The 16,497-nt window shown below is 40.6% G+C and overlaps 1 protein-coding gene across 1 annotated transcript in view; it reads left to right on the top strand.

Annotated features, from left to right (window-relative positions):
• The window catches only part of LOC141496199 (cytosolic 10-formyltetrahydrofolate dehydrogenase), a 65,080-nt gene that overhangs the window by 37,400 nt on the left and 11,183 nt on the right, over positions 1-16,497 (top strand). The window contains exons 16-18 of the mRNA XM_074198450.1: positions 5,572-5,665; positions 11,978-12,077; positions 14,930-15,028. Of these exons, the coding sequence (XP_074054551.1) occupies positions 5,572-5,665; positions 11,978-12,077; positions 14,930-15,028 (293 nt within the window). The remainder of the gene's footprint in view (positions 1-5,571; positions 5,666-11,977; positions 12,078-14,929; positions 15,029-16,497) is intronic.

The following is a 16,497-nucleotide window of genomic DNA, read 5'->3' as shown; positions in this document are numbered from 1 at the left end:
TTCAAATCTGACCTTAGACACTTAATAATTACCTAACTGCATGTCCTTGAGAAAGTTACTTAACCTCATTGCCTTGAAAAAACAAAAAATAAAAAAATAAAAAAGAGAGGTAGCAAGTTGTCAAAAAAGAAATAGTTGAAATAGGAAACAATAGCCTAGGTCGAAGTTCTGACTTTGCCACTAACTTCCAGTGTGGTCTGAGTCAAGTGAGTTCCCTTCTCTGAACATCAATTTGCTTCTACATAAATGTGGAATCAAGGATCTCCATGGTCTTCTTCAGTTCTGATGGTTCTAGAATCCAACCCTACATTTATTCCATGCTTCCTTGAAAGTTCCTTGGACCAAATGATATATCTCAGCAAAACACACAGACAATGAATTCTACACAGCCACAGGCTAGCTGCTGGCTTTCTTCCTTAATTAACTCAGCAACCTTCCACGAGCCAGTGGGAGGATGGGGGCAGGTGGGACATCCCTCATGATCTGGTCTGGTGATTCCTCCCATGACTCTTTCCACCTACCTGGTACAATGCCAACACATCTGTCAACAAAGGGGTAAAGGAAACTATAGCTAGGACATCACAAAAGCATCCCTCTCTACCCACTGGCAGCAGAATTGGCCCACATTTCAATTCAACCTCCTCTGACTCTGTCACTGGCTGGGAATTTGTTGGATCAAGGTCAAGAAGGTAAATGTCATCTGCTCAGGGAAAAGGATCCAAGAGTCTTGGGATCACTGCCCAGTTTTGCCATTAGCTTACCTAATAATACTAATAGCAATAACAATGGTGGGGAATGATACTTCTGCCATATTTCTACTGCTCTCTAAACCCATTCACACCCAATTACTTATTTGTTGTGCATGAGACAACCCTGTGGGACAGGGCAGGTATTATCTTATTTTACAGACTGGGAAAGGGAGTTTCAAAGAAGTTGACTTGCCTAAAATCATGTGACTAGGGAGACACCATGCCCCAAAGACAAATAATAGTAATGTACGGAAATCGCAGATTTAGAGCCAGAAGGGACCTTGGAGGCCATTTATTCCAACCCCTTCATTTTCAGATGAAGAAACTGAAGGTCCAAGATGTTCAAGTGACTTGCCCAAGGTCACACAGCTGTCAGAAAAAAAAAGATTTTAATCCAGAAACGTTGACTCCAAAGTCATTAGAGAATTCAGCTCTCACAGAACAGAGTAGGAAAGAATTTTACCTCTCTTGCCCCTTATCCCTGATTTTGCTACCTTGGGATCATTCAACCCCAAAGATCCAACTAAGTAATTAATAGACATCTATTGAGTGCCTACTCTTTGTTTATTAGCCCCTGAGGATACAAGTGTATGGGGGACGAGAGAGAGAGAGAGAGAGAGAGAGAGAGAGAGAGAGAGAGAGAGAGAGAGAAGAGAGGAAGAGAGAAGGGTGGTCATATCCCTTAAGGAGTGCTCTGCCTGCCAAACACCCCATAAGAATCATTCCTGTCTCATACTATGTTGGATTTGAAAGGCAGACCCTTAGAGATTATCTACACCAGTCCCCTTATTTTCCATATTGGGAAATCTAAGCTTAGAGACTGAATTATCCAACATCCACCTAGAAGGGGAGCCACAGCGTAGGAAGTCAACAGAGGTCTGGCCTTGTCTCTGATACAGGCTGACCATGTGATCCAGGACAAGTGACTTGAAGTCTCAATGCTCTAGACAACTCTCTAAGACATGAAGATGACAACCTGTCATTTGTAAAGAGATTTCCTCATTTGAGAGTTCCCTATGTTATTGAAATCATAGATCCAAACTCTGTCCCTGTGGACAGAGGTCAACCTCATTCACTGAGGTCAACCTCAATGAATAGAACATGGAGTATTAGGCAGAAGTTTTAGGGAGAAAGGAATTTGAGGCTTAACATATGAAAAAGCTTGCTAACAACAACGCTCTCTTGAAGTTGGAAGAGAGTACTTCAGGAAGTGATGGGTTTTCCTCTCACTTTTCAAGCCAAGGCCAGATCACCCCTTGTCTGGGAGGAATCTCTTTCAGGTCTTGGTTGTTCCAGATGGTCTCTGAAGACTTTTCCAATTCAAAGTCTGTGAATTAATTCATTATAATTATACCAACTAAAAATCTTAAAAACAGATATTAGATTTCACCCTTGACAACACTCCCTGCAAACAAACTAGTCCCCACTGGGACTTAGTCTTCTGGATATAAGCTTTTCTGAGGTTAAAACCTTAGACAATAGGCCATTGTTGGGTCCAAACCTGAGTCTTTCCACAAGGAACTGTGCCCAGTAGGCTTAGATTGGTATCCACTTACAAGGAGCCAAAGTCAAAGACACAGGATCATTTCAAAAGTAGGAGGCATTCGTGTAACTTATAATATGTCGATACAAAGAATTTGGTGAAACACTGAGAATAGCCTCATGTGGTTTTGAGCTAGACCTGGAATTTCATTTGATTGGAAACTCCTGATAGGGAAAACTCCTTCCAATGGTATAGGATAGCCTTAGAAAGTTGCCCATCGGGGCAGCTAGGTGGCACAATGGATGCAGCACCAGCCCTGGAGTCAGGAGTACCTGGGTTCAAATCCGACCTCAGACACTTAATAATTACCTAGCTGTGTGGCCTTGGGCAAGCCATTTAACCCCATTTGCCTTGCAAAAACTAAAAAAAGAAAAGTTGCCCATCACTTTGAGACATTAGGTCTTACATTCATGGTCCTAGAGGGTTAAAGAGAGGATTTGAATCCAGGTCTTCCAGACTCCCCTCTATTAACCACACCTCTCTACATCTCATAACAACTCATAAGAACATAGATTTAAAGTTGAAAGGTCTCCTAGAGGTTATCCAGCCCGACTCCTCATTTTATAGAGAAGAAACCTGGGACCCAGAGATGTTGGAGCTAGCACAAGTCCCCATAGTTGTGAAATTGAAGATTCAGGTTTCAAACTCAGGCTCCCTATTTCCCAAATCCACAGTTCTGCCTGTCATCAATTCCATTCAGAAATACAGTTCCTTGAAATAATAGGCTATTTGAAGGAGATATTCACCCCATTTCTGGAAGGACAGAAGTTATATGGCCTCATTGATGCAGAAAAGAAACATTTCTGATTGCCCAAAGTTGGAATGTTGGAAAGCAGCTTAGAGGGTCTGTATTCTAACCTTCTGTCTACAAGATCCAGATGAGGTGATCCATCTGCCTCTGTTTGGATTATTCCAATGATGCGAAACTCTGTCTCACAGTTCCATTGTGTTTAGATTATAGCCATCCCTTTAAGAGTTCAGAGCATTAGAATTGTTCTCTGGGTATATAAGTGTAGATCATAAAATGTTAGAATGGAGGGACCTCAGAGCTCATCTATCTTAACCATCTCATTTTACAAAAGAGGAAACTGAGACTCAAAAAGATTCAATGACTAGCCTAAGGATAAGACAAAACTAGAATTTGAACTCAGGTCTGGTGCCAACAGGAATAGGGATGTGATAGTTCTGCTATTTTGCCTTAGTCATTCCACATTTGAAACATTATGCTCATTTCATAAAGCAGTTGAGTGGTACAATAAATAGAGTGCACTGATCCTGGAGTCAGGAATATCTGAATTCATAACCCAACCTCCCATACTTTTTAGCTGTGTGATACTGAATGAGTCACTTAACTTCTGTCTGTCTCAGTTTCCTCAATTGTAAAATGGGGGTAATAATAACCTTCATCTCCTAGGGTTGTTGTGGGTATCAAATGAAATATTTATAAGGGACTCATAATAGATAGATAATGTTTCCTCTCCTTCCTTTTATGTACTACATTTTAAGAAAGGCATTGATAAGCAATAGAGAGACTAGGGATATGGTAAAGGTACATGAGATCATACAATATGAGGAGCAGTAGAAGGACCTGGGAGTTTATAACCTGAAGAAAAGGCTTAGGAAGGGCATGAGAGGTGCCCTAAAATATTCAAAGTGTTGTCAGGGGAGGAGGCTATAGACTGTTCTGTTTGGTCCTAGAGGGTAGAGACGGTTAGCCATGTGTGGAAAGCACAAAGACACAAAGCTAGGCTGGACAGGAGGAACACCTTGTTTTTAAGCTGATACTAGCATAGGCTTTTTTGTTTGTTTATTTGTTTTTTTGTTTTTTGCAAGGCAATGGGGTTAAAGTGACTTGCCCAAGGTCACACAGTGTCTGAAGCCAGATTTGAACTCAGGGACTCCTGACTCCAAGGAAGGTGCTCTATCCACTGCCTAGCTGCCCCTAGTATAAGCTTTTTAAAGATTATTTCACTGACACCATCTCCTTTGGTTTTTAACAACAACCCTATAAGATAGCTCTTATTATTTCCATTTTACAGATGAGGGAAACAGAAGCCAAATTACTTGCCCATAGTCAGACTTCTTAGTAAGGTCCCTTTAATGTCTTCTAAATCTGAGAATCTATGCTTCATTATATATTGGAACAAATCCTAAATTAGGGCTTTGGGTAGGTACTTCATCATGTTAAGAATCCACCCTAAGCTTTTAGGTAGCCTGCGGATCCTCCTTGTGATAGCTGACTGTGGCACCAAAGTCCTCCCATTCTGAGGCAAATCTATCCAAGATCTCACATCTCCAGATGCCAGGCTTTGGGGGAATTGAATCTTAGGTAACGTTCATTGTCTTCCGGACCAGTAGGAATAGATAGAAAAGGAGTAGAATAGAAAAGGAAATCTCTAATTGGTCCTTCTGGATCTATCCTGTTAAGATCTTCTATTATTTCTGTTGTATTATTTTGTTAAATATTTCTCAATTCCATTTATCTGGCTCAGTCTGTATTCAGGAAAAGTGTGGGTCTTATGTATATGATATCTCTGACCCCAAACGTTGCTGAGTTAGGACTCGGGAAGGAATATTCTAATTTATGGGGTTTGGAGGGTGGAAGAGGTCTTAAACTTCCTCAGATTCCACAAAGGACATAGCAACTAGCTAAGAATGAAGAGGGGGCAGTTCAGTTCACGTCTAGGGTCATACTATGGGAAGGGCTCTGGATTGGGGACTGGGAGACCCGTGAGCTCATCTACTTGCTGCATCTGCAAAATTCAGGAAGTTATTTAACATTCCTGAGCTTTGGTTTCCTCCTCTCTAGGATGAGGAAATGACTTCTGTGGTCCCTCCCAGCTCTAAATCCTCTATTAAACTGCTCTTTCATTATGAGAATAATTCTCTTCTGTCCTCAGGGGAATTCTTTACCAAGGCAGAGTGCACCAAGAACAATAGTTTGGCTTATGGAATGGACTTGGTCTGGCTTTTCCATTTTCCTGTTGAAAGCTCCCCTAAAAGGGGGGGGGGGGGGGGTAAGGTGGATTGATGGCCTCCTTTTACACTCTAGGCTGAGATCCACCTTGTGCACCAAGGTTCTGTTGGAATCATCACAGATGCTCAAAAAGAGATGTGAGGCAGGGATAAAAAATGAAACAAGTGTCAGCAGCTTCTCTGTTATGGTACCTTCCAACAAAGCAAGCCCATCTTCATCAATCCATGGGTTTTATTATTTAGAGGTGTTAGGGACCTTCCAAAGCCCTGCTTTGACACTCTGTTGCTCCTCCTTTGGACCAGGTTCCTTGGTTGGACAGAGGTTATCAGATCATCCAGATGTGAGGAAAATTGGGTTCACAGGCTCCACAGAGATTGGAAAACACATCATGAAGAGGTAAGTGTGTTGTGGAAGCAGGGCAGGCATATGCTGGGATATGTTTGACAACCATCTTTCTGAATTCATGGTGCATTTTTAAGCTTTATCTGCATTGTTTACATTTTCTCTATCACTCCCAAGACTTGATGGTCAACAAAACAATCAAGTCCCAATTTGTGGCAATTAAATTAAAATTTAATAGTCAGCTTCAGACAGCCCCATGAGTGGCTCCAGCACAGAAATATGCTACTAGTCACAGTAAGACTGTTGGGTCACTTGTTAATGATTAGCCTTGATTCTTCTTAACAAAACCTTGTTGTATAGGCATATTGGCAACATTGGTAATTATAATTTAGTTTACTTTTCAAGAGCCATGGTGAAAAGACCCCTTTGAAAAGTTCCTGGGTGCTTATCCAGGTTCTACCTCTTTCTGACTCTATGATCTTGTTCCATTCCTCTTACCTCTCATTTTTTCCATCCATAAAATGGGGATAACAATCCCTCTACCCAGCCTCCATTACAGAGATGTCATATGGATCAAAGATGAAAGCATGTTGTATCTATCAAATCTCATCCATGTGAGAGGGCTTGTTATAATTTGACTCCAACAACATCCTTCTCAGATCAGACGGACAGGAATTATTATCCCCCATTAATTTTAGTAAATTAGCACAGGTACCTAAGTCTAAAAGACTGTAATATAGGATTGGTTGCTGGCCATTCACCTGAAGCGAATGATTGTTTTAATCACCAGAGATTCTTCACTATATAGTGAAGTCGATGGGTCACTTCTTAGAATACTGTATTTAAATGTATCCAACTAACTAAATAAATACAATTAATTTTTAAAAATAAAATTAATAAATTAAAAATAAAATAGGACATAAGATCACAAAGAAAATCAATTATATTCAAATAAGTGTATATTTATTTTAAATAAAATAAATTTTTGAAAATTCAACCCAGGTTAAGAACACTTGCTCTAGGATCTCCTAAATTCTGTCTTCTTTTTCTTTAGGCATTTTTTTTGGTAAGTCAGTGAGTGGGGTTAAATGACTTGCCCAAGGTCACACAGCTAGGTAGTTATAAAGTATCTGAGACTAGTTTTGAACTCAGGTACTCCTGACTCCAGGGCCAGTGCTCTATCCACTGTGCAATTCTGTTTCCTTTTAAGAGAGGCCCTATCCAATATAGTACTAGAAGTTTTGAGAAATACATATGTATATATATATATATATGTATATATACTTAATGTTTGTCCTTCATTTTCGAAGAACACAGCATCAGAACACAGAAGTGATCCCAAGACAAGCACACGAATTAGCTTTTGAGTGGGGGGTGGGGAGGCTGTACTAAGTCACCAGCCTCCCTTTCTTCTCCAGAGCCATTTGGGTCCAGTGGCTAGATATGAAGAAGGGTAACTGTAGATGGCCCTGGATGTGAGGTAATCATGGTTAAATGACTTTCCCAAGGTCACACAGATAGTAACAATCAAGTTTCTGAGGTTGAATTTGAACTCTAGATTTTCTGACTCCAAGGTCACTGCTCTATCCATTCTGCCACATACACACATAGATAGATACAGATATAGATTATAAATATGCATATATATATATATATATATATATATTTATATATGTTCCTGGAAGGCATCTCTTTGGAGAAGGAAGAAGAGTCGACTTACCTGACTAGGGTGAGAATTCTTTGCCTTTTTATTTTTATTTTTTAGGGGTCAGCTAGCCAGTATCTTGGTAACCTGAGTATTGAGCTAGAAGCTGATAGCCATTTTTTTTCCATCATGGCCACTTAAACATGAGAAAAATCCTAATGTTCCCAAAAGAAACCTGGGAAGGAAAACAGATGTCAGATTCTGAGATTCCCAAGGAAAACCCTAAGTGAAGACCACAGAGCCAACGGGACTGATTAGCTTCCCTGAGGTCCTGGACCACTGCTTACATAGAAGGTTAGAGCTGAAAGGAGTCTTCTCCATTATTCATTTCTTTCATTTCATAACATTGGAAATAGGCCTTGGAAGGGGAAATGACCAGCTGAGGTCATGTAGAAAATAAGTAACTGGGCTAGAACTCAGTCCTAAGTCTCTTGACTTATTCATGTGAATATATTACTTCATTCCCTCTTTCAAAGGGCATTCTCATTTGCATCTGTCTCTCAGAACAGATTTTATCACTTGTGAAGGACATCTAAGGTATCTGTAAGCTGGTCAGGAACGTTTTGGAGGGAAAGGTTTCCTTTTCCTGCTTCCTGAAATCTGTTTAGTCAGTCACCTATTTAATCTATGCATAAGATCATCCTTAAACCTGAGAATTAATCTTCTCCAAAGTATCTTAAATTCCCCTATTTTTTACTCATAAAAACTGACCAAACATTGACTCATATTTACTCAGAGCACTTTAAAGTTTACAGAGACCCTTCAAATGTTATTTCATTTTATCCAGTGAAGCAGAGGTGCTATGATCATGCCCATTTCACAGGTGATGGGACCAACGCTCAGAGAGATTGAAGGAATCTGCCCAGTCACACAGCAGTTAAATGTCTAAGCAGGATTCAAAGCCAGGTCTTCCTTCGTCAAGGAGGAAGGCTCCATCCACCACACAGCCCTGCCTCCATAAAGAGAATTATTTTAAAGTCAAAGTGATGGTTTTGGGAAGAAGATAAACACATAGTTGAAGAGCTAGCGATTTGTCACAGGCTATAAATAATCGGCTGGGTGTTTAATACCTGCATCTATTTTTACTGAAATCCTTTCCTGGAAATTTCAGACTGAGACAGCAAAGATGCCAACGGCTAGAATCAAGGAGCTAAAATGAAATGCTGTTGGACTGAAGGTCACAATTTAGCCAGGCATTACTAATGGTTATGACAACTCACATTTAGATATTTTGGCCGTTATCATTTTTTTTTTTGGCTTTAGAATTGTGATTCCATTGGGGTTGGCAAACTCCCACTATGTAAATTCCCTCCACCATACTGATCAGCAACTAAACTAGAGAAAGAAGAGTAGAGGTGCCCAGCATCCACAGTCAGAATGTGCTCGAGGCAGCAACTCTGGTCTGTCCCATTCCAAGATAGTTCACTCTATCCACTGTTCTGCACTGCCTCTCAGTTAGGGAATAGAAATATTACTATCCCTACTTGAGAGAGGAAACTAAGCCTCATAAAATAATTTGCTAAGCCAAGACTCAGTGCCTTCTCACTCTGAGTTTATAATTCTTTCATATATGTATGTATGTATGTGTGTGTGTGTGTGTGTGTGTGTGTGTGTGGTGCTATATGTATGAAAGGGACTGAGAGACAAAGAAGAAAAAAGAGTGGGAGAGGGGGAACGGGGAGGAGAAACCGAAGGAAGAAGGCGGTGAAAGAGAGAGAGAGAGAGAGAGAGAGAGAGAGAGAGAGAGAGAGAGAGAGAGAGAGAGAGAGAGAGAGAGAGGAAGAAGGAAGAGGAAGAAGAGGAGGAGGAGGAGGAAAGGGGGAAACCAAAGAAGTAGGAAGAGAAAATGAAGAAGTGGGGGAAGGAGAAAAGGGGTGATACTTGCTCTTCTCTCTAAGACTTTGTACTGACTGTCCCCCATGCTCAAAATGTGCTCCCTCCTCATTTTTCTATCTGAGAATTTCTGGCTTCCTTCAAGACCCAGCTCAAAGACTATATTCTTTATGAAGCTTTTCCTCACTGAAGCTGGGGGTTGAGACTGTGAGGGTGGTGTTATTCTCTATAACAATAAGAAAGGTAGGAGGTTGGGAGAGTTTTAGAGGGAAAGATAATGAATTTCAACTTGGAAATGTTGAGTTTAACATGTCTTCTGGACATCCAGTACAAGATATCTGAAAGGCAGTTAAAGGTACAAGATTGGAGATTGGAGCAGGATAAGGAGATTTGAGAATCATCAGCCTAGAGACGGTAATTAAAGCCATGAGAGTTGATGAAATCACCAAGTAAAGTAGTATAAGGAATAAGAGAAGAGAACCCAGGATAGGACCTTGAGGGACACCTATGATTAGAGGGCATGATCTGAAGAAGGATCCGGCAAAAAAGACAGAGAAGGAATGGTCAGATAGGTGGGAGAAAAGCAAGAGAGAAAATGGTATCCAGTAAAACCTAGGGAGAAGAGAGTATCAAGGGAAAGAGAATGACCAACAGTTATTGAAATGCTTAGACAGGTCAAGGAAAATTAGAATTGAGAAAAGGTCATTGGATTTGGCAACTAAGAGATCATCAGTAAAAGAGAGAGCAGTTTCAGTGGCAGGATTAGGTCAAAAGTCAGATTATTAGGGGTTGAGACAAGAATGAGAAGAGACTAAGTGGAGGCACCTGATGGAGATAACATTTTGAGGAGTTTAGCTAAAAAGGGAAGAAAAGATAAAGGATGATAATTATCAGGGGTGGAAGGATCAAGTGAGAGTTTTGTTTTGTTATTAAGAGAGGGGATACATGGGTATGTTTGTGGGCAATAGAAAAGTACGCCAGTAGAGAGCAATTAAGTGGTACAATGGGGTTGGCCCTGGAGTCAGGAAGACCTGAGTTCAAATTCAGCCTTTGACACTTGATACTTACTAGCTATGTGACCTTGGGCAAATCACTCAACAAACAAACAAAAAAAAAATGAGCCAGTAGAGAGGAAGAGATTGAAAGGGTACAATCTGTTGGAGAAGATGGGAAAGAAGGGAATTTCTTGGTCAAGTGGAGGAGTTATCCTTGGTAAGTAGCCTTGGAAGTAAGGTCACTTCAGTATATGAGACAGAGGTAGAGATAGTGGCAGAAGGAGAAAGGCAAGAAGAAGTTCAGATCTCACTTCAAATACTTTATTAGTATTGGGTTACTTGGGTCACTTCTACCTTGGTTTCCTCAACTAGGAAATGGGAATAATAGCAATGCCTACAACATAGGGTTGCATAGGGAATCAAATGAAATTATATTTGTAAAGCACCTATCATGGTGTCTGCCACATAGTAGGTGCTTCTCCACTATCTGTTCACAGCATAAATTTTGAGCTTGTGGTCTGCGAAGAGCCCTAGGATCTTTTTCTGAATCTTGCCAAGTCTCCCTCATCTTACACTCATGCACTGGATTTTATAAATCCAAATGTAAGATTTTACTTTATTTCTATTACATTTCATCCCATTCAATTTGTCCCATTGTTCTAATCAGCTGAGGGAGGAAGGAATAAGTATTTACACAGTATCTGCTGCTATACTAAACTAAGATGTCATTATTATTCTCATTTTTGAGTTAAGGAAACTGGGACTAGAGTAGGATAAGTGAGTTGCCCAGGATCAGGATCACTAGTAAATATCTGAGGCTGGATTTAAATTCAGATCTTCTCGACTCCCAGCATTCTATCCATTGTGCCACCAGATGTTTTGTTTGCTTTTATGGTCCCTTCTCTCCTGCCCCCTCCATCTCCCCAGTAAGGTTGAGATCTTATCAGATCCTGACTCTGTCCCTCAATGTATTAGCTATTCCATCAAGCTTCTTATCATCTGCATATTTGATAGACTTGAGTAATTCCTTCATACAAGTCACTATTAAAAATATTAAAGATTGGGGTAGCTAGGTGGTGCAGTGGATAGAGCACCAGCCCTGGAGTCAGGAGTACCTGAGTTCAAATCCAGCCTCAGACACTTAATATTAATTGCCTAGCTGTGTGACCTTGGGCAAGTCACTTAACCCCATTGCCTTGCAAAAACCTAAAAATATATATATTAAAGACTGTAGAATTACAAATAGAATCCCAGGATGCTCTACCAGAGTCTTGCCTAAATTCATTGGCTAGTTCAAAAACCAGAGCTAAAGCTACTTTTTTTAGCCATTTCAGTTCAGATGTTTTATGCTGCTCTAAAGTATTATCTCTGTCAGTTAAATAATCAGTATTTATTATCACTATTCCAGTCAGGAGGGATTAAAACACAAAGAACAAATCCCTTCCTATACATACCACAAGGAGACCATGAGTACATATAAAAATATATGCAGCAAAAATATAAAGTGTATAAATATAGATACAAAGCAGTTCAGTACAGGATTGTCTGTGTGTTCCAACAGTCTGCTCTGTGGTCTTTCGGTGTTTAAAGTGGATTGAATTTCTCATCCATTCCTTGCTTCATAAGCCTTAGCCAAAAGCAACAACATTTTAATCCAACCCCAGACAGCTGGGTGTAAGGATTCTGTATCTCTGGGCCGGGATCCTCCTTCTTAGGTGACCCCGACTCAGCATTCTTCACCTCCGGCTCAGTTTGACTTGTAAGATTTCCAAATTTCTCAGTGAACTTGAATCCAGCCCAGTCCTAATTACTCCTTTCTATTTGTTCTTCCAGCTGTGCTGCAAGTAATGTAAAAAAAGTTTCTCTGGAGCTGGGAGGAAAATCTCCCCTCATCATCTTTGCAGACTGTGATCTGAACAAGGCCGTCCAAATGGTAATCCTTTTCTTTTCCGTGACTAACAGGGATAGGTGTAGGTGGTCTAGACAGAGCCCAGGGTGGGGATGGAAGAGGTGGGGCGTCTGTGGGACAAATTTAAAAATAGGTCAAATTGAATCCACCCTTTTGGAGGTGGGTAAACCTCAAATGGGCAGCAAGGTGGCATAGTGGATGGTGTGAAGCCTGGAGTCAGAAAGACTCATCTTCCTGAGTCCAAATCTGGTCTCAGAGACTTTCTAACCAGGTGATCCTAGGCAAATCTTTTCATCCTGTTTGCCTTAGTTTCCTCATCTATAAATGAACTGGAGAAGGAAATGGCAAACCACACCAGTATCTCTGCCAAGAAAACCCTAAATGGGGACATAAAGGGTCAGACACAACCAAAAAATGAACAACAAATCCTATAGAATTTCCAATAAGTTTATAGAATGCCAAGCTATAATAATAAGAAGAATATTGATAGTAATAAGAATATTAATAAGAATTAATAATAATAACAACAGTATTTAAGCACTTTAAGGTTTACAAACATTATCTCACTTTATCCTCACAACAACCCTGGGAGGAGGGTGCTACTATTATACCCATATGTAAATGAAGAAACTAGAAGATAAATTAGCCAGGTCAATACCTTCATTTATATATGGAGAAACTTGCCTTAAGCCATTCAGCCATATAGTGGCAGAACCAGGAATAGAGTCACTGAATCACAGAATCATAGGATCAGAGGTCAGTGTGGCATAGAAAGAACACTAGATTATGAGTCAAAAATCCTAAATCCAAATCATGAGTCCTAGATCTGCAGCTGGAAAGATATCAGAAGGAACTAATAGAGCCCAACCCTTTATTTTACAGATGGGGAAACTGAGGCCCAAAGAGTTTCAGTAATGTACTCTAGGTCTCACAACTAGAGTCAGAATCAGAATTTGAGCCCAAAATCTTGGACTATAGAGATAGTGTTCTTTGTACTGTACCACTTTGCCTCCTTCATTGGGCTTCAGGTCTTTCCCCTTACACAAGAGAATTGGATCATGTGACTCATAATGTTCCCAATTCTAGGATTTTTGAATCCATACTCCAGTGGAACAAACTCACCTTCTAGGGTACTGCTAGGTGGAGTCAGGAGGACCTCAGACAAATCCAACCTCAGACATTTAATAATTACCTAACTGTATGACCTTGGGCAAGTCACTTAACTCCATTGCCCTGCAGAAAGAAAAACAAACCAACAAACAAAGCTCACCTTCTAATCCTTCCACTGCTTCGGGGATGATTGCTTGCCATCCATGTTGGTTCCATTAAATTAGAATAGGAAGGTAGTTGAAGTTGGTGAGAGGAAATGTGGTTAGCCCCTCCCTCACAAAGCCATTCTGTTCTGATCTGCTCCCTTTATTTTGTCCAAGCTCTGTCCAACATCTGTCTCCAATAATGTTAATCAGCCTTCTGAGCCATTCCTCTGTGGAGAAATGTTTCCTTCCCAAAATGCAAAAAGGAAATGAGGTCTCCAGTCCTGAAACTTGTTGGGAAAATGAAAGTAAAAGAAGTCTAGAATTTCAAAGTTGGAAGAGCCCCCCAGAGATCTGAAGCTATACCTCACCAGGGGAGAGGCTCATAGCTTTCTTGCATTTTGGGGTCAGTTATTTCTACATCCCATTTTCTTCCATGGGAAATTTTCCAACCTTCTTTTCTCTATCTCAGTCAGTAAAGGGGAGGGACAAGGGAGGGAGGAGCAGCTTTTCACTGAGTTTGGGGAAAGGTGAAGAACAGAGAAGCAATAGTCTGCCTATATTAAAAAGAACAGTATACATTTCCCATGCACTGTACAGACCTCTCAAAGGATACATACATGTGTTGGTCCCTATTTTCCACAGGAGAGAACTAAGGTTCAGAGAAATCAAGATTTGCCTAAGGTCACATATCTAGTGAAGACAGACCTAATCCTCTTGATATTACTAAAACCAGTCTTTGCACTGATCACAATAAAAATTGGGATAGGGATAAGCCTAGAGACTGGATCTGTGATTTCATTGTTTTGGGAAACTTCCAAGAGGAAAAAAAAAAATCCTTCAGCCAATGCAGGTTGGCACTTTCTTTTTGACTTCTAGTCTTAAAGAGGTGCTTCTAGGCACTGAGAGATGAAGTGATTTTCCCAGTCACACAGCCAGTAGATGAGACATGGTTGTATCCAAGGAGACACTGAGACTAAACCAAGAACGATAATAATAATGGGCTTTAATACAGGGTGTCCCAAAAGTTTGCAGTGCAGTGCTTTTAAATATTAAAGCTTAAAATTGCTTTAAGACAGCCTATAATAATTTCTGTAACTATAACACTTTACATGCTTTTCTCTAACAACCTTGTGAGAGCAGGTAATATAAGTAGATGAGGAAAGTGAGGTTCAGAGAAATTAAATTACTTATCTATGAACACCCAGCTATTAAACAGCAGAGTTATGGGTGAGAGAGATTCTTAATTGGGGTTAAGTGACTTCTTCAGGTTCATATAGCTAGTAAAAATCTGAGGCCATATTTGGACTTAAGTCCTTCAGGACCGGTGTTCTGTCTTCTGTGCCACCAAGATACCCCTAGGAGCATAAAATTAGAGCTGAAAGGGACTTCAGAAGCCATCTGGTTGGGGCAGCTAAGTGGAAGAGTGAAAAGAGCATCAGCCCTGGAGTCAGGAGGACCTGAGTTCAAATTCTGCCTCAGACACTTAATAGTTATCTAGCTGGGTGACCTTAGGCAAGTCACTTAAGTCCATTACCTTATGAAAAGAAGAAAAAAGAAAGATAGAAGGGATATGCCTTCCCTATCTGTCCAGCCATCTAACAACTGCTTCTTTGTCCAAAGGGGATGAGCTCCGTTTTCTTCAATAAAGGTGAAAACTGCATCGCAGCAGGCCGCCTCTTCTTGGAGGACTCCATTCATGACCAGTTTGTACAGAAAGTGGTAAGTTCTTTGAAGGAGACACATCTGATTTGGGAGCCTGCCTGTATCCTGGTAATGCCCTCCAAGAAGCCCTCCCTGCTTCCCAGCTCTGTCCCCACCAACTCCACAAGTTGCTAACAGTCTTTCCCTTTCAGACTTCACTTAACACTTAGGTACTTCTCCTATGAATTTTACATATTATTGTCTATTATAGTCACCTGTTTGGAAGGTCTGATTGCCCACCTAACTCTATTATAAGGCCCTTGAGGGCAAAGAGTGTCATATCTAAATTATCTCCCCAAAATCTAGAACAGTGATCTGCACACAGTAGGTATATAATAAATATTATTTGATACTGTTAATCAGTTATCCAATAATTTTGAGTGTCTATTATATACAAGATCCTTCCCTTGAGTCTATTACAGTCTGGTAGAAGTAACTATGTATCTGTGTGCATACATATAATTTATATGCACACATATTCATGTATGTGTGTATGTATTTGTATACATATATGTATATTTACATGTAAGTATGTGTATTATGGATAACTGTCATATCAGAAAATATGGTCAAGTCCCAAAGCTGGAGGAGTTGGGAGAATGGAAAGGGGTGGTGTAGAGATCAACTGGAATTACCTGACCTCCTAGTTCAAAGTCATTAATTCCCCATGACCTGTACCTACAGTCTCTCTCTCTCTGTCTCTCTCTCTCTGTCTCTCTCTCTCTCTCTCTCTCTCTCTCTCTCACACACACACACACACCCTCTTCCTCTCCATCTGTTCCTCCCTATTCCTTATTTTACTGTGCTCTCAATCTCTCCATCTCTCCCTGCTCTCCCAAGCCATCATCCCTGCTTGGTTTCCTTTCCCTCCTTTCCCCACACTCTACAGGACAGCTCACCGCTTCAGCTCCTTATACCATCCTGCTTCCTTGTTCCAACCCACACTCGTGCCTGGGCAAACCTCAGTCTTCCTAACTTCCCCCTTTCTGCCTTCTCTGCTCGAACTTATATGTTGTTGAACTGCGTCTGCTCCTAATGGATTGATTCTCCCGTGTCTGGAATGACCTCCCTCCTCACCTGCTCCACTTCTTCAAATCCCCAAACTTCCTTCAAGGTGACACCTCCTCCAGGAAGGCTTCCCTCCCCCATCCAGTTCAGTTATCAGTGTGATCGCACCCACAAAATCACCCTGTATACAGTTTGTATTGAGTTTATCTTTGCATGTACTGTATTCTCTCTTCTCAGCCTCTCTCCCCTGACCCAGTAAATTCCTTGAAGATAGGAACTGGTTAATTTGGGGCTTTTTATCTCCAGAATCTGTAACAGTGGATGACACACATTAGGCATTTCATATTTGATTAATTGAATTGAAACTAATTTATTCCATCCTTAAGGAAAGACCAGAATTAGGTAAAAAGATTGAAAGGAAGGAGGCATCCCAGTGAACAGAACAGCACCAACGAATTCAGGATTGTGGTTACAGAAGA

This window comes from Macrotis lagotis, chromosome 8 (assembly GCF_037893015.1).
Source record: "Macrotis lagotis isolate mMagLag1 chromosome 8, bilby.v1.9.chrom.fasta, whole genome shotgun sequence".
Lineage (NCBI taxonomy): Eukaryota > Metazoa > Chordata > Mammalia > Peramelemorphia > Peramelidae > Macrotis > Macrotis lagotis.
The sequence above is the reverse complement of the archived record's forward strand: the minus strand, read 5'-3'. Positions and strand labels throughout refer to the sequence as shown.